At 43.0% G+C, this 18,479-nt stretch overlaps 2 protein-coding genes across 2 annotated transcripts in view; one reads left to right on the forward strand and one right to left on the reverse strand.

Moving 5' to 3' along the window:
* The window catches only part of b3glctb (beta 3-glucosyltransferase b), an 80,129-nt gene extending 74,181 nt beyond the window's left edge, over positions 1 to 5,948 (reverse strand). The window contains exon 1 of the mRNA XM_036594451.1: positions 5,829 to 5,948. Coding sequence (XP_036450344.1) covers positions 5,829 to 5,948 — 120 coding nt within the window. The remainder of the gene's footprint in view (positions 1 to 5,828) is intronic.
* Positions 5,394 to 17,108, forward strand: hunk (hormonally up-regulated Neu-associated kinase). Its single transcript, XM_036595804.1, has 9 exons — positions 5,394 to 6,755; positions 9,913 to 10,205; positions 10,813 to 10,868; positions 11,298 to 11,433; positions 11,556 to 11,683; positions 13,075 to 13,201; positions 13,304 to 13,472; positions 13,689 to 13,842; positions 14,848 to 17,108. The coding sequence occupies exons 1-9, from the start codon at positions 6,522 to 6,524 to the stop codon at positions 15,504 to 15,506; spliced, it is 1,956 nt and encodes a 651-aa protein (XP_036451697.1). The 5' UTR covers positions 5,394 to 6,521; the 3' UTR covers positions 15,507 to 17,108.
* Positions 17,109 to 18,479: the final 1,371 nt, after the last annotated feature.

Raw genomic sequence — 18,479 nt, forward strand, 5'->3', positions numbered from 1 at the left:
TCAGGTTAAAATCTACATCTTGTGCAGCCAACGAACTAAAAAATTAAAACGTCAACCCAAACATAACCAAATAAGCTATAAATGCATAGCAGGTATACAATTTTTCAAGCCATAAAACACATTATTATATCAATAGTAGATCAATGTGAAAGCCAAAGCATCTCCCACCTCCTGCTAAATGCAGGTGAATGTTGGTAAGAGACAGCAACCCTACACAATGAGCGGTCACTGTTAGAATTTCACTCCTTCCATACTCCATGAGTGACTTTTATTTTGAAATATAGTCTAAGGAATCTGTACTAAGCGTGTGACAGAGAAAAGAGGTGTTCTACAAATTAGCATATGTTGAATATGAGTTCTGTACGGAGCCCCGCTGGTGACATCCTGTATAAATAAAAATAATGCGTGGCCACGACTTAGTAAGACGCGGGAATGAGATGATTAAGTCGTGGCCACGACTTAGTAAAGCGTGGGAACGAGATCCTAAAGCGTGGCCACGACTTAGTAAGCCATGATCTCGTTCTCACGCCTTACTAAGTCGTGGCCACGCATTGGGATCTCGTTCCCACGCATTTATAAGGCGTGGCCACGCATTGGGATCTCGTTCCCACGCATTTATAAGGCGTGGCCACGCATTATTTTTATTTATAAATAACCAGCGGGGCTCCGTAGTTCTGACTAGTAAAAAGTCAGTTTTAGAAATCTGAAATTGAATTTATAATTAGGCAGACTAGTCATAATTACCTATCAACGAGTGACGTTTTCATAATGGAGATTATAATATTTATTGCTACTAGTAAAAAAGATGTATGTTGATATCTGTAATTACATTAAAGTGATCTGTAATTCAGTTCTGACTAGTAAAAATATACATTTCAGCAGTTAAAATTAAACGACAGGCCTATAATTATTTATAATTCTTATTCTTGCTCAGAATTTTATTTTGACTTGTATCGCTGGTGTCATTTTTGGCTAAAACGGCTTGCCACTAGCCTCTTTGATGACAAACATATCAGACGAAATAAGAAAGCGTTGCTGAATGAGTGAAAGAGTAAAAGCCCGGAGCCAGAAAGCAGGACAGGAGCCGCGCTGGGTTTAAAGCTTGTTTACAGGGTCGAATCGAAGCCGCAGTCGGTCAGTAACGCTGAGATGCGGTTGTTGTGAATGTCCAGCAGGTCAGACTAGCCTAGCTACCGTTATTACTCACCAAAGGAGAGCAAAAAGCAGGACAAAAATCTGACACTACGTCCCCCGCGCTCGGTCATAGCCAGACTCACTGCTGTAAGGAGACAGTTTAAGGTCTGTGTTATCGGGTGACCATCATAACAGCAACACGCATCCATACAGCCGCGAATAGCCACCCTCTCAGCATCATCACTCCGCCGCCCACGATGCTGAGAGGAATAGTGGGTAAACAGCGGCCTCTGGCGGTCAACAGGCGCAACATCAGACCAGTAGACAGTACAGATTATACACTTGTGATGCAATTTTGTAAGAAAATATTTTATATCCAGTGCTGGACAAAAAACATAGACCATGTACTTGAGTTAAAGTAGAGACACCCAAGGTAAAATATTACTCCAGTAAAAGTAGAACTTCCTCCCTTTAGACCTCCACTTGAGTAAAAGTACAAAAGTATTTGCCTTCAAATGTCCTGAAGTATCAAAAGTAAAAGCACTAAAAGATTAATTATGACTTTAATGTCCTATTATCATTTTTATAACAAGACTCGCTTCATTAACTCATTTTAGGTGAAAATACTCCAGTGTCTCTCTTGTAACACCAATCTTTTAAGAATGTCATTAATTAGTGACGCTGATGTCTATTAAAATTATCATAAGCACAAAACACTGAAGGCAAACAGTTTCCATCAGGTAGAACTGAGTGGCTCTGAAATCACTTTTTACAAACAAGCAAAGTTTCAGTTTAAGATTTATTTACGCTCAGTTACAAGTTTAAGTTTAATAAAAACTTTAAACTCAGATTCACAAATGAGTTTCCCTTTACTAAACTGCATCTGTAGGTCTCTGTTCATAAACATAACCTAGACAAAACTAATTTACTATAAAATGAAATAGTGTTTGTATAAATTCAGAAAAAAGACACGTCAGTCACAACTGCATATGAGTACATATTTCTATATTGTGGTCTGTTTACACAAAGTTAGGTTAGTTCATCATTTATGTTGAATAGACTCTCCCAGATTTTACGCTGCTGCACTGATGTTGAACCGTGTGCTGCACTGGGTCGGTATGACCAACACGTCAAAACAAGCTCAAAACAAAGTGACCGCTGTGCCCTGATTGGTGTTCTCGCTTCACTCTTCTTTCGTTTTGACGTTACGTTTTTATACACACATAAACCAAAAGGAACGACAGATTTCTCATAATGTAGTGGAGTAAAAAGTGAGATATTTGGCTTTGAAATGTAGTGGAGTGAAAGTAAAAAGTCGCCCAAAATGGAAAAACTTCAGTAAAGTACAGATACACAAAAAAACTACTTAAGTACAGTAATGAATTACATTTACTTCATTACTGTCCACCACTGTATATATTATATAAAATGTTATATTAAATTTGGAATTGAGGCCAGTTCAGTAATCTGGGAAGCAGTTGTCTAGTACACTTTGCTATATTCCACAATATTAGTGCAAATGCCCATGACAGCAGTAAAATACACAAACAAACCCAGAAGACAGATTTATTTACAGGGGAATCACATTTTTGTCAATATTACTGCATAACTCATTTGCTGAGATGTAAATAAAATCATTCTGAGTGTTCTGATGTGAAATGATTTATTATATGGAAACGTACCAACCTGGACTTCTTTACAACGGGAAGAGAAACCAGGGAAACCACACAAATACATCCAAAACAATCAGTGAACCTACATGTGTCTATGTTTTGTATGTAATGTTGACAATGGTGGTAAAATAGTGAATGGCAAGATTTATTTGAATACTATTTTGCCCTAAAATGTACCTCTCCATCCTGAATGTATTTTAAAAATATGTTTTGGTCTAAAACTTTATCTCAGAACCATTGTAAAACAATGTCTCAGCCATCAGGCAATACATTCACATCCATTTCATGGTTATGTTATTATAATTGGCATATTAAATGGGTTATTGTTAATGTTATTGTTTCACAATTTGTTTTACAGGTTAGATTCTAAGAGAAACGTGCAAGAAGTACAACAAACTTACTTCTTCAGTAGTAGCTACTTGTTTATCTCCTAACTGCAAAGTAAAGGCAAATAAATTTGCTCCATAGCAGTAAAAGGTCTCTCTTTACCCACCTCTGGTAAAATCCATGACTGTTCTAAACACTGAATCTTCTAGGCATTTAATGAAAATTTAGCAAGCAGCTGTGTGTAAACAATAAAGCTACGATCGTATTTAGCGTCCTCTAGAATTACTGGCAACCTTGATAAAGGTGAGCAAAAAAGGCTGTGAAAATGTGACTGGCTTTTATCAGCTTAAACTTACAACCCTAATTCCAAAAAAGTTGGGACGCTGTTTAAAATGTAAGTAAATGTAAATGAAACACAGTGGTAAACACGCCCCCATCTGCCATCAAATTCTAAATGGGTGTATATTTTTCAAAACACAATAATATTTCTCTGTTTTAACGTTAGATTTGTTGTCTTCGTACTATTTTCAATTAAATATAGGGTTTAAATGATCTACACATCATTGCATTTTGTTTTTATGTACATTCTGCACAGCGTCCCAACTTTTTGGGAAAATGGGGTTGTACATAGTGTAGCTTTAAAAAGGGTCAGATATGGTATAAGTTGTGCAAATATCTGTGACGTATTTGTTTTGTTGAATGTTTTTACCTCTACCTCACTGAAAGGGTAGATTTTGCCCATATTTGCAATGTAAACACAACACATTTCCATTGCACACATTTTTTCCTTATCTTCAAATGTGCCAGTAATTCTGAAGGGCACTGAAGCTCTTGTTAAGCTTGTATCTGTTTATTTACCATGTTATTATTAAAGGCTTGATCAGTATGAGTAGAGGTTTGTAAAGTAGACTGCTGATCTCTCTTGCACATATATTTTTTGCAAAAAAAATAAAAAATACAAAATATTGGATTTTATTTTGATATATTTTTATACATACAAGTCTTAATAATAATGATAATATGAATAAACGTCGAACTCATGTTTAGCAGTCATAAGCATCAGAGTACTCTGGAATCTAACAATATAGCAAGAGGTACCCAGTGAAACGTAGACACAATACTAAGAACAGTAAAGCTGATTTTAGGTAAAGTAGGTGAAACAACTACGGTTTACAGTCTGCTACAGAGGTCACTAATAGGCTGACCGCGGTCCGAGTCCAGACCCAGACGCTGTCCTGTGCAGGCCTGGGCTTATAACCAATAAACTAAGGAGAATTATTTAATTTTGATGGGGTGGTCCTGTTTTAATCGGCATAACCTTTCTAGTCTTTAAGGTACGGCTTAGAGGCCCGGGAGACTCACAGACCAATCGCATGCGTTGTAAATATCACACGTGACACTACTCAGCCAATCAAATCTGTGCATTACGATGAGCACTGAGACTTCAGTGAGTGACGCACACACAGGGGAGGGACGAGGCGAGAAACAGCAGTCGGAGGAGAAAGTGAGTCAGATTATGTTGCATGGCATGATCTAAACAGAGAAAACTGACAATAAATGTTGTTGAAATATAACTGAACTGTACTTTATTTGATTTGACATTCAGTTGTTGACTGTATAAGATGTTGATATACCTACTAGGCTACTTCAGTTTACAGTCTATGGCACTGAATCATGATGCAAGTTAGACATTATGATGTTCTGGACCTTTGCTTGAGGGAATTTTCTATGACTGGACCTTATTGAATTTTAATTAAAGACCTCTAGTCTACCACAGGAGTTTGCATGTTCTCCCCGTGTCTGCGTGGGTTTCCTCCGGGTTCTCCCACAGTCTAAAGACATGCAGTCAGGCCACTTGGACATGCAAAATTGCCCCTAGGTGCGAGTGTGTGTGTGAATGTGTCTGTCTGTCTGTCTGTCCGCCCTGCGATGGACTGGCGACCTGTCCAGGGTGTATCCTGCCTTCCGCCCGATGACAGCTGGGATAGGCTCCAGCACCCCCCGAGACCCAGAAGGATAAGCGGCTTAGAAGACGTGTGTGTCTGTGTGTGTGTGTGTGTGTGGTCTACCACAATATAATTAGAGTATACCTTCATTAGGACACTGTGGCTGCACTACCGACTACCACCGCTAGATGCCCCCCCTGCTCTTCTCCTCCCACTCTGTGTCTGATGAGCGCATGGCTGTGTTTACATGCGCCCGGCTGAAAGAGACACGCGCGCGCTGAGGTGTGGCCCAGTGACTGTGTGGTGTAGCCACGCTGGAGGAGTGATACTGTGCCGTGGCTCCTTCCTGCATCACTACACTCCGAATAAAAATAACATTAAGTGTATTTTTGGCAAATTAACATCATACAATGTTCCATAAGACGAGGCCTGTTGTTGGTGAATTAATAGAAAACAATGCATCTCCCTCTTTTTAAACGACAGACAGAACAAAATATAACCATACAAAGGAGAACATCCAGAGTTTATAGGAGTGAATCCATCTGGGGGCTTTTTGAGTGGGGCAATATGATTGTTTACTATTAGATGAATTAGACTAATAGGGCTGGTCTTGTTTTTGTCCACGCGGTCTGTCTGATGAGGGTCTTTTCTACCTCTTTTCCAGTCTGACAGGCTAATTCGTTCCCTGCATCACTGCAACGTCGTGCCCGTTCCTCTCTCCCCACTGAACGCGGGATAAATGACTGACCCCGCGGTTGTCAGCATACCTGCTGAATCGCACTGCGCGTGTTAAACTATCACCGGGTAAAGCTGACGGACACGCGCAGTTTCTGCCCTCCAACACGCTCTTTGTTGTCTCGAGGAGCATGGGCGAGGGGCGTGGCTTGTTTTACAACTGGGCGGGGCGCGCCGCAGCTCGAGGCCTGCGATTGGAGCAGATTTCAACCCAGCGACTGAGGAGCGACTCCGTAGCAAATGAGAAACGCCCCCCTCCCCGCGCCGGGAAACAAAGTTAAAAACATCACAGCGGCTCAACAGATGAAACAGGGAGAGGGGGAGCGGCAGGAGGAGCAGGTAAAGGAGGATTTCAGCTGGAGGTGACAGACCATCTTCACTGAGGCTGCTTGTTAGGACGAGTTTAACAGCCTAAGCGAGGTAAAAAGCGAGTTTAGGCTTGGTTTAGCTGCTTATTGCTGTCGTTAAATGCGGTCGTTACTCAAAGCTGCCCCGCTCCTGCTGTTGGTCGTGTATCCGCTGCCAGCTGTAGCGTCTGAGGTGAACAGGTGGTGAATGTGTCAGTCTCCGTTCAGGGCTCCGCCGTTTGGACTTGTGTGGGAGAGTTTAGTTCTCATGTCCTAGTGCTGCCAGTCCGCCGCGCTCACAGCTCCCGTAACCCGACTCGGTAACGAAACGAAGTGAAGTCCACTGAAAAGGCGCCAGGATGCCCGAAGCTGGCACGGACATGAGCATGGACAGGCTTTTCGGGGTGAAAGCTCCGACCTCGGTGGCCCCGGAAAGCCTCCCTGCCTCTTCTTTGGGCAGCGGCCCTCCTGGAGACATCCTCCGAAACTTCTACCACACCAAGAGAGTCGGGAACTATCTCATCGGCAGAAAGCTGGGAGAGGGGTCTTTCGCCAAAGTTCGCGAGGGTCTTCACGCTCTGACTGGAGAGAAGGTGAGCTGAAGTTTACGTCTTAAAATAAAGGATTTCATGAACTTTATTCCCTCATGCCAGACATTTCTATTCATCAGACTGTGAGAAATGCAGTTGCAGTTAATGCAAACATGTTTTAGATGGATCTCAAAGAGCCCCATCATCTTTAACTGTGCTTAAGTGTGATTTTAAAACTTTAAAAATGCTTTGGCTCTTAAGAAACTGGTTCTGAGTTAACCAAAACATTCCTAACTAAACTCTCCAATGAAGCTTGAGTAGTAATGAGTGTTTATTACCTCTGACCGTATGTACTTACTGTATGTAAGTGCCCTTAAGTAAGGCAACTAACCCCCAACTGCTCCCCAGGCGCTGCGGATAGGGCTGCCCACCGCTCCGGGCAAGTGTGCCCACTGCCCCCTAGTATGTGTGCATTCACTAGTGGTGTTCCACTGCACGGATGGGTTAGACTGCGGAGGTGAAATTTCCCCACTGTGGGACTAAAAAGTGTCACTTAATCTTAATCTTATCTTACTTCTGCCCAATAAATCATCTAGAACCCTTCAGCACTCTGAAAGTGGTCAAACTGAACAGATAAGGCAAGATAGTGCTTCATCTGTGCTCATAACCCACTAGAACCTGTTATTAATCTGTATTGGTGTAGGTGAAAGCTGACAGGTCTGTCCTTGTGCCCTGAACTTAAGACACCCTCAAGTGTCCACTACATCCTCTAGTTCAGCGGACCAAGGCGCTGACCATTTGGTGACACTCACACCTACGTGGCATTAGGTAACAGAGACAATCCAGCGGGGCTTATTTAGATCTAGGTGTCTGAATTAATCTTAGATTACCCCAGAAAGCAGGAACTGACGTCCAGGCAGAACTGGATGAGGTTTCTTAATGAAGACAATTTTTTTTACAGGTGTGGAAGAGCGAGCGCCTCCCGCCGCTGAGCTGGAGAGAACTTTCACACCAGAACTCCTAGTGGATGTTGCTTTTTGGAAGAGACAGTAGTGAGGGCAAAAATGTGGCTGCCTAAAAGCCCAATTCAACAAAAAAGCCCTATTAATCCTATAAAGGACAACCTTGTATCTCCGTTTTTGTCGTTTTTCAGTTTTTGAGATAATTTGAACATGCCTGTCGTCCTTTATAGTGTTTGTAAATTTCAGGAAGAATGGACCAAAAGAAATGGCCCAAAATGACTTGGAAAAAACTCCATTGACTTCCATTAAAAGCGAAGCAGGTTTTTTCCTTTTCCTGTAAAGTTCTCATTTTGGAGATACGAGGGTTTGTTGTTGTATTATTCCTCACACCCGTCTCTTCCTTTGTCCAGTGTGGCAGTGGTTTGTTCAGCCTATACTGTCTGCCTTTGTTCAACTGGGTGCAGCTTATAAATTTGCATATTAGGAGGGAAAAAACAAGTGTCTCTGTTTTTTTTGAATGAGTGACCTGAAATTTCTGTTTTGCATATCGAGGATTAGCTCAGCCCCCTGACAGCCCCCTTTCACTGTTGCTGTGGCAGGGCGAAGCACTCTCTCCCGCTCTCTTTTCTCAATGATGATGCAAACGGTGGAAATCTCACAGAGGAGCGCGCGCCTCGTGCTGCCGTCTCCTCGTTCGCCCTCACCGACTGACATCACCAGGAGAGAGAGAGAGAAAAAAAAACATGGGGGTTGGGTGGGGCGAGCGACTGCACATGCTTCTGCTGTGTGTTTTCATCCTATGTAACCCACTTTCACCCTCACCCCCTTTGTCTGTGGCTGAGATAAACAACGTGTTAGCCTCAAGCTCTGGGGTGCCCCCTTATCCCCCTCCTATATCGCCATCAGCCCCCCATGTACCCCCTCCAACACCCCTCTCTGGCGAGACTGGGGGTTATCACTGGAGGACGGGTCAAGATTAGGCTGTTCTATTTGCATTTAGGTGACTGTTTAGGATCTGCTGGGCTTTTAAGCTCTTTCTTTACCCCCCGGTAGCCGCTCTGTTAGTCTAATTGATGAAATTATTTGCTCAATTGGTCATGTATGACTTGTTTGCTCACAGCCTCCTTCATTGTTTGATGATTTGTCATGGCATGGCTGGTCACCTTTTGAACCCTCTTCAGTCCAGGCAACACAGAGCTGGGTACTTTGATCAGCGGCGGAACAAATAGCACGAGGCTATTGTCTACGAATTCAATAGGGAATTCGAACCCAGACAAAGAAAGCACGTCTGAGATGATAAAGAAAGACTAATCGCGTCCTTTAAAGTTAAACATGAAATGAAATAAATAAATGTTACTCAATGAGCAACAAGCAGCAGATAATTTATTTATAAATTATTCTTAACTGATTCGTTTCGTATGTCGTCGCTGCCCAAAGAAAAACGTGTATCTCTAAAAAAGTAACTTTACAGTAGAGGGCAAAAACGTTCTTTACTTTCAATGTAAGTTAATGGAAAGGGTTTTAATTCCAAGCAATTTTGGAGCATTTCTTTTGGTCCGATCATCATGAAATTTACGCACAATGTAAAGGACGGCTGCTGAGCTCAAATGATGCAGAAAAGTAAAAATCGCAAAAAAATGGAGATACATGTTTTTCATTGAACAGCGACGATGAATTGTATGGCAGCAAAAACAAGTGTCCTTTATAGAGTCACGTTAATGGATCTTAGATTATCCCATAAAGCAGGAGTCCCTCTGATAGAACCTTTCTGAGATTGACTTTTTTAGTAAGTAGAGGTTTGACGTTCAATTTAAGACTCTTCTTTCCCAAAAAGCCTTATTGTTTCTGTTATATAGGACTTAATAGAGTTATAGTGCCAGCAGAATGTTGCCTGCATTTGTCACTGCTTTGTTAGTTTGAGTGTTTGTTCAGCATTAGTGGTTTGCGGTGTCTGTGGTGACAAATGGATGGCATTAACAAGCCATTTGGAGTCCTACCCTCCGAGTGGACCTGGTGTAAAAGGCTTGGGAACTGTTATATTTAGTCATTTGTCCAGAGACCCCTCCCCCCACGTCCCCCTCCTCCATTGACTTCATCTGACAGTCAGACTATGGGCGCCACGCAGTGAAATAAAAATCCACACATGCTTAGCTGAGCCTTCCTCACCTGTTACTGACCGCTATTCCTCTGCCAACTTCTCAGACCTAAACATTTGAGACCTGGACTTACAGTATGTTGTTGTCCGCTCTTTCTCCTAGGTGGCGGTGAAGGTGATAGACAAAAGAAAGGCCAAGAAAGACTCGTATGTTACGAAAAACCTTCGTCGGGAGGGCCAGATCCAGCAGATGATCCGCCACCCCAACATCACCCAGCTTCTGGACATCCTGGAGACAGAGAACAGCTACTACCTCGTCATGGAGCTCTGCCCAGGAGGAAACCTCATGAACCACATCTACGAGAAGAAGCGGCTTGACGAGAGGGAGGCGCAGAAGTACGTCCGCCAGCTAGTCATGGCCGTGGAGCATCTGCACAGGGCTGGAGTGGTACACAGGTGAGAGACCCAAACAGTGAAACATAAGCTTGCTTTATATCTCGCTGTTGTTGGAAGAAAACTTCGTATCTGCGTGATGAGAACTTTACAGGAGAGGGAAAAAACCTACTGTACTTTTAATGTAAGTCAATGGAACCAGAATTTTTTCCAAGTCATTTTGGGTCATTTCTTTTAGTCCATTCTTTATGAAATTTACACACAATGTAAAGGGAAACCGGTATTTTCAAATATGTCAAAAACTGAAAAACGTAAAAAATCGAGGTTTTCTTCCGACAGCAGCGATACGTAGCATGTAGACGAATTTAGCTTGAGTAACTTCCGTCTGAATTCACTGACGTTCAGGCCAGACTTGGAGAAAACTATGTTGAATTCATTCTGGAATTGAGAGCGTCTGTAGACACACCATGATCTACAGAAGGCTAGAGGCTCCCCAGAAAAGGACAATGGGCTTAGAAATCTCCACTGTGACCCATATTGCCCAATTCATGGGCAAATGCCCTCTATGCAAATGACCATTGTTCGTTTATCTGCAGCTAAGATTGTCAAAAGAGTTTTGACAAAAGATCATTCTTTAAAGTAAACATCGGTTTGTCTTTGTTTCCTACAGAGATCTGAAGATTGAAAACCTTTTGCTGGACGAACAGGACAACATAAAGCTGATAGGTAAGTTTAAGTACTTCTCGAACGTTTTCCTAAATGCTCCTTTCCAATCCAAACGTTAATGTATTCCCAACACAACTCCCAGGTCTTTTCACAATGCAAGAGCAACCCGCATCAGGTCTTATTAATCTAAACTAAGGAAATAACCCTCTTCGGCATGTGGCAAGGACTGATGGAGCAATCAGTATCTCATTAAAACCAAACAACCTCTCACCTCTGTGAAAGTCCACCTCAGCATACAGAGTTCCTAGTTAACAGCTGAGTGTGAAAGACAGGGTTGGTCTGTTGGTGTTAGACGGCCATAAACCCCCCTCAGTTCGCTCCAAAAGGGTGCAGGACGCATGAAGGCAGTGCCGGGATCTTTTCCCCCACAGTGCCTAGAAAAACAGACCAGATTCAGGCTGTTAAAAACCTTCTCTATTCTTTTGATAGATTTCGGGCTGAGCAACTGCGCAGGAATCCTCGGATATTCAGACCCTTTCAGCACTCAGTGTGGCAGCCCAGCCTACGCCGCCCCCGAGCTGCTCTCAAGGAAGAAGTACGGGCCCAAAGTAGACGTCTGGTCAATGTGAGTTCACTCAGCTCCATCTCTGTCTCCTCTTAAAGACTAATGGCTATTGATTCACTCTTGATGAACGCTCATAAGCTAGCCTTTCATCAGGAATAATAAGTATGTGTTTTCCAATGCAGCGGAGTCAACATGTACGCCATGCTCACCGGCACCCTCCCATTCACGGTGGAGCCGTTCAGCCTCAAAGCCCTTCATCAGAGGATGGTAGACAAGGACATGAACCCTCTGCCTCCTTCACTGTCCTCAGGTACACTTAAACATGCTTTAACCGTGTAGAATACCGAGAAATTAGCATTCATTTTGCTGTGGTACAATAATAAGCCATTCAAAATGGTCACCAGCAATTTCCTTTGCCAGACAAGCCTCCATCCAGCTATGAATTAGAACCTAATAGGCAACACGCTCTAAAGGTTTCCCATGAAGGCAGCCATTGTTAGCCGGGCTCTTAGTTTGGTCCAGTCTGCTGTTTTTCTGTCTCATGAATGGGTCCGATGTTAAAGTAATTACAAAGGATGGACCGAATATCATCTAGCGGCCTTAAATGTACTTCTGAGAGTCTCTTTAGGAGACTAATGGTTTAATGTTCATGCTTGCTGGCTGTCGTCATGTTGTCTATATCTTTTTTTTTGTTTGTTTATTTGGGGTTTGCTATCTTATATAGTCTTTAAATTAAGCGCTGACACCCAGCAAATTAAAACTGTGGGCAAATAGATGCATGCAAGAGTGACCATTTGCATAAATTAGGGGTTCTGGTAATGAGTGACTGACTTTGTACAAAAAAATGTATGTGGTTTGCGACCAGGATGTGTTTAATATATAATTTGTTTCTTTAAATACTTGTTTTGTCTGGCTCCTCTTATCGTTTTGTGAGGTTGTTTTTAGTTACAATAATCTATGAAGAAGCCACAGATAAGCTTAAACAAACCTACGACTAAAGATTCAGCTTATGGTTACTGCATGTAGTGCAAATCCAGAACTAGTTGCATTAAAAAACACTTTTTTTAATTCATATTTTGTCAGTTCTTTAAGCCTCTTGACCAGAGGCTGAATTCTTATGCTTTTTAAAATTCCTGAGGGCCCAAAGGCTGGTGTGAAATTACCCTTAATGGTCATTTTTCAGTTTTAGTTATGGCCAACAGCTGACGAAGGAATGTCTTAGTGACACATTTTGAAATACCACAGGCATTTATGTCTCAGTGTCAGGGTAGTGCATCACAACAGGATGATTCAGTACTGAAATGAGATTAGCCTCCTTATGTAACAGCCGTATTTATTATCAATGACACAGGGCTGTCTTCTTATCAATCTACTTATGCAAGACATTATGGGGGAGGTAGTCAGTCAATTGGATCTTACCGGACAGAGGACAGTAGGGTTTTGTTTTGTATGGGTTGCGAGAAAGTGGCGTCGTATTTCTGCAAAGCTTTGTATAAATGCTATAAACGCTACTCTGATCATGTGTCTGTCTGTAGAGCTCGGCTGAGGGGCGCATTGATAGTAAACTATGGATTTGCTGATCTCAGTCTCTCTGCTTAATGAAGCAGAGAATAAGATACTCATGGCTGTCATTGAACCAAATCTGATTTGGAGAGACTCACACAGTCCAGTGTATTTACCATTCATCAATTCTGTCCACAGCTGCAGTCAGTTTACTGAAGAGCCTTCTAGAACCCGACCCTGCTAAAAGGCCCAACATCCACCAGGTTATGGCAGACTCATGGCTACAGCTGGGCAACCCACACACTGGAATCCCTTACTTGAACCGGTAAAATATGTATTTTTTTCTCGTTCGTTTATCTGTTTCGTGATCAGGCCAGACAGGAGCCGGTTCACAAAGATGAGGCTGATAAGTTGTTTTCTTGCTCAGGATCCATATCGAAGAGATTAACCACACAGTTCTTCTGCACATGACTGAGCGGATGGGCTACAAGCACAGTGAAGTCCTCAGCGCTGTCCTCACAAACCGAGCCTGCCACACTCTCGCTGTCTACTTCCTCCTGAACAAGAAGATGAAGAGACTCTCCAAAGAATATCGGGTAAGTGTGGTTTAGCTGAACTCGAACGACTTCAGTAGTTTTAGGTATCATACATGATCTTCTGTTGTTAATCAGACCTTTCAGAGTAAGTGTGCTGATCTAGAATCCATTTAAACCACTTGTTTCCTTATACACTTAAGTTTTAGGGACCCTAGATCAGAACTCTCTGGCTCTGCATCGTACACGGTACCTGATTTTGGCTGTGTATCTTTGCAGGAGAAGCAGTACAGCATGGAGAAGGAGAAAAAGAGCGAACTGTTCCAGACGCAGTGGAGAAAGCACATTGAGAAGATCACCATCCCCCCAAAACAGACGCCAGTCTATCTTGCTGTGAGCAAAGGCCCCACCAAGGAAAAGAAACAGAAAACAGGTGAGGGGTCAAACAGAAGCCAAGGCCAAATCCAGCAGCGCCTTAAATTAAAAAGTCCACGACTTGAGATAAAAAGTACAAGCAAATAAGCTTTAAAACACAATCATTGTGTACGAGACTTATCTGGGCATCGTTTTAACAAACATACCTCTGCAGTAGTTGCGTAAGTTTGAGAAGCCGTCACCAGGAGCGCATGTTGAACATGTGGAACGGGTTTGTGCTGCTCAACAGTGCAAAGCCCTAAGGCCTTGTCTGTACTGAGCAGTCTACACAGAGTAAAACTTAACCTCTGTTATTGACCCATTTCTGCTCTCTCTCTTGTTGACACTCATCAAGTCACGCTACCAAGGTTAGCGTTTCAAGGCCTCAAAGAATGTCTCTAAATTCAATTTGAGAGCAGGATCAAAAGAAGACCTGTTTCTTTTTTTTTCGAAAATGGTTCCATGATGTTCCCCAAAGAATAAAAACAAACTGTTTTCACTTTGCGTACAGGGAGACTTGGGGCAGTAGCGCATTCCAAAAATCATTGTTTTCCTGTGTGTTTTCCTTTCCTTTTAATAAACTGTAATGGTCACTGGCTTAAAGTAAAGACACAGAATGTGTTATAGTCCAAAGAGGAATGTTCTGTGAATAGCAGCGAAATACAAACGGTATTTATTGTCCAGTCAATTCCGAGTTTTGTTTTATGTCAGATGACTCACTGTTTGGAGTGAGTTTTTGGGGCTTAGACAGCGACTCTGACGTGTCTGACTTGAATGAATCTTTTGAATTTGCTTACATTTTCTCCCTGTAGACTGGAGCTGGCCTCCTCTTTTTCTTTAGTCTTTAGGCTTTTTGTACTATGAATCTCACTCCTATACTGAGTAGAGGATGTTGGCGAATGCAACATTATTACAAAAGAAATTTCCCTTGTGAACCATTGAATCGGACATTTAAGCAAATAGGTGTGGTAAACTGAATCGTCTCATAACCGTCTTGTACTAAGAGGATGTTTCTCTCTCTCAGGGCTCCTTAAAGCGATGACCGGCCTCAAGGAAGCTTATTCAGGCCAGGGCGGCTGCATAGCCTCCTCCTCGCTGGAATATCTGGAAATCCACCCTCTGTTTCCCCAAGAAGCTCGCCGACTGGACGCCCAGCCGCCCCCGAAAGAGAGCTCTAAAGATGTAAAAGCCGTGGACGTCCCAGCCCGGCCGCCCTCCTCTCTCGGCGCTCACTCCTGGGCTTCTGCGAGTAAGGAGCCCAGCAAAGAGGCTCCGCCATCGCCCTGGTACAAGCTTACCAATGGCGCTCTCTCCCCACCCCGCCATGTGTCAGCTTTCCAACCGGACAGTTCCTACCTGAAGAAGGCTACCATCCCCAGCCCCCCAGTGCTCATTGTCAAACCTCAGCCCAAGAAGAGCCCCCCCACCACGGACTGGCCAACCCCTAGCCCCCCTGAGTCCAGCAGTGGGGGCAGCGGAGGCAGCGAGGAACCTGACAGCCCACAGCACCGCAGCAAGTTCCCCTCCATGGGTATCGGACAGATTCTGAAGAAGAAGGTGCCACCGTTCACCTTCCAGGTGCCTCCGTTTAGGCCAGAGCCAGCGGTGGAGGTGGAGTCGCCGACTCCCTACCACATGCAAACTCTGCTCTGTGCCTCTGGGGCCCTGAAGACCCTGTGCTGATTAACGAGACTTTGTAAAGTTTAAGTAAAACACAGTTAAAGGAACAGCTCGACCAAACGTGCTAATGTGACTAGCAATTAATGGAAGATATTAGCCACCAGTTGGCATCATTTAATTTGGGTACTGTTAACAGGTGGCTAACATTTAGCATTTTTGACTGAACCGTTCCTTTAAAAAAAAAAACACATAGAAATTATATGCAGTAATCGTATTCACCACCATGGCTTTTATTCAATATGAAGCACCAGGGCTTCCAACGTGACTGGGCGATTTAGCGTAAACCCTTTGGGGAGTTAGTTGACTTCTGTCCTTAATATGCACAGATAGAACAGATGCCTGTCTGTAGAGAGCACGCACACTCCAGCTCCGAACACTGTGTTAGATTTATTACCTCTTACGCAACACTGCCAGTGGCGTGTCTGTCGCTAAGACGGACCCTCACGAGCGTCAAGAATGCTGACTTTAATATCTGTTTCCATAAAGCAGTTTTTTCGCCATCTGCCGCTGCAATCCCCGCTCGAGGAACAGATAATCTTCATTAGACCACTCACGTTTCACAATGTTAAGAGAGATGCTGCACCACTGCCAGTACGGTATATTTGCATGTGGACCTCGGAGCTCCCGTGAAGCACCACAGCCTGAGAACGTTCGTACGCCATCCGTTTTTATTCCATAGCTGTGTGAGTCATTTGCTGGATAGTTACGCCTCACAAGTTACACCGACACTCAGGTCTAGCTGTACTTCACAGATGAAGTCTTCTCCCTTTAGCCTTGCTGCGAACCTGTTGCTCAACTGTTAACATTCCTTTGTCCCGCTTCCCTCAAACGAAGGAGGTTGCTGAACTTGTATAGCCTTAAATATCTTACCTTTTTAAGCCCTTTGGCTAAAATGGGAGAACCTGAAGCATCACGTTACATCCTGTAGCCTACGTGTTATCACTTCAAACGAATAAGGGGGGGGGTCATCGTCACCTGTGTAACACACATGATCATGTTGAATGATATGGTAGACTGTGCAATAGTGCGTACATATTGATAGTCCCCATGCTGTACATTGCCGAGACGCTGTTTTCTTTCCGGTTCATCGGACGGTTGTGGTCCCGTGATGTGAGAACTGCTTGTAAATATGATCTCCAAGTGTCTTTCATCTCATGCGTACTCATGTTCAAACTGCTCTCATCGCACACTACTGTAGTTGAGGTAAAAAGCTATTGGCTTTTCAGAGTCTTCACTTGCACAGAAGGCTACGAACTGTTTATAAATGAACTCTTTTCCAACGTGAACTACTTCTTTGCATGCACTGACAATGTTTTTTTTTTGGGTGGGCTGGGATACTCGGTGTCAGTTTTTGGAGACTTCTTTGTACCTCTTTGTTACGGCGAAGAACGGATCTGAGATTGAAAGTCTTTTGAACTCTGAAGGTCCTTTTGTAAGCTTTTGTAACGAGTTGCTGTGCTTAAGTGAGAAGAGATTTTTATGCTGTAAAAAAGATTTTAAATATTTAATATTTAACATTTCCAAAATGAATATTTGTGTACCGAGTTTTGCTTTTCCACTCAACACTTGACACTTCTTATTACACAATAAAAATGTAAATGCTGATTTACTTGGACCTGTTTCTTCAGTACAGTATGTTTTATTACCTCGGTTGGCGAGCAAATGTTTCTTTTGTATCGCTGTAATATGAAACGAGGGGCATTTGCTGTTGCGCCGTCCGCTTTTCCCACGAGACACCTGTGGGGAGCATGAAATGAGTGACAGCTGAAAGACCTCCTGGCCTCATTTAATCCAGTCAGCTGCGCTACAAGAGCCCCCCCTGCACTCACACATGTACTCTCGCACCCCCTGATAAATGAGACGAAGGGGGACGGGGGGGTACCCCGAGACAAGCCCTCAGATACCCACACCCAGATCAACTGGAGCGGCTAAGCCGATAAGAGCTGTGGCCGCAATAGTGGCTGTAAAGTATATTAAAGCAAAGCGCTTTGTTTACAGTGAACGGTATAGTTATCTCAAATCCTGCGGCGGCTCAAGTGACATAAACAGCCCCTGACGAAGACTCCAGTGATGAAGAGTGATACACAATACTCATATTTAGAAGTGTGCCGATACTGGGATATCAGGTACACCGAGATATTCAACATGCAGTATTGATATCAGGACACCTCAAAATGCTGCCACTGTATTTTAATAAATATAACCACCAACTTATACCGGTCAGGCATAACTTACTATATAGGTGCACTTTGTAGTTCTACAGTTATAGACTGTAGTCCATCTGTTTCTCTGATACTTTGTTAGACACAGCAGTGCTGCTGGAGTTTTTAAACACTGTGTCCACTCACTGTCCACTCTATTAGACACTCCTACCTTGTCAATCCACCTTGTAGATGTAAAGTCAGAGACGATAGCTCATCTGCTGCTGCACAGTTTGTGTTGGTCATCCTCTAGTCCTTCATCAGTGGTCACAGGACGCTGCCCACAGGACGCTGTTGGCTGGATATTTTTGGTTGGTGGACTATTCTCAGTCCAGCAGTGACAGCAGTCATGCATATTACACACCAGGTTAATCACTAGCAGCCCTCAACAGATGGGGAACATGTGGCGAACGAGATAGAAGTATTATTGTAACAAGTTGTACTTTATACTTAATATACTTAAACCTTTTTAAAAATGTCTCTATATAGAACCAAAAAAGGGTTCTTCTATTGTTATAAGCTTGACATCATAACAATAAACACCTATCTACCACCATTTTTAAAAAGGTTCTATGAAGAACCATAGACAACACCTTCTCATTTTCACCATGCAAAGAACCATTTTTTTTCAGGAAATGGTTCTATATAGAAATCATGGTTCTAAACGAACAACTGCCTTTACTAAAGAACCAACTTTTCAAGTGCACTCTTAAAAATGACGGGTCTTCAAGAGTTCTTTAGTAAAGAAACGGTTCTATATAGAACCATGAACACT

Source organism: Colossoma macropomum, unplaced genomic scaffold, assembly GCF_904425465.1.
Source record: "Colossoma macropomum unplaced genomic scaffold, Colossoma_macropomum, whole genome shotgun sequence".
Lineage (NCBI taxonomy): Eukaryota > Metazoa > Chordata > Actinopteri > Characiformes > Serrasalmidae > Colossoma > Colossoma macropomum.

What these genes read in the sequence shown, in the direction of transcription:
- hunk (XM_036595804.1), top strand. Translation starts at nt 6,522, where the DNA reads ATGCCCGAAGCTGGCACGGACATGAGCATGGACAGGCTTTTCGGGGTG. An exon ending in AAAGTAGACGTCTGGTCAAT is followed by an intron (nt 11,434 to 11,555) that starts GTGAGTTCACTC and finishes TTTCCAATGCAG; the next exon opens with CGGAGTCAACATGTACGCCA. An exon ending in GACTCTCCAAAGAATATCGG is followed by an intron (nt 13,473 to 13,688) that starts GTAAGTGTGGTT and finishes GTATCTTTGCAG; the next exon opens with GAGAAGCAGTACAGCATGGA.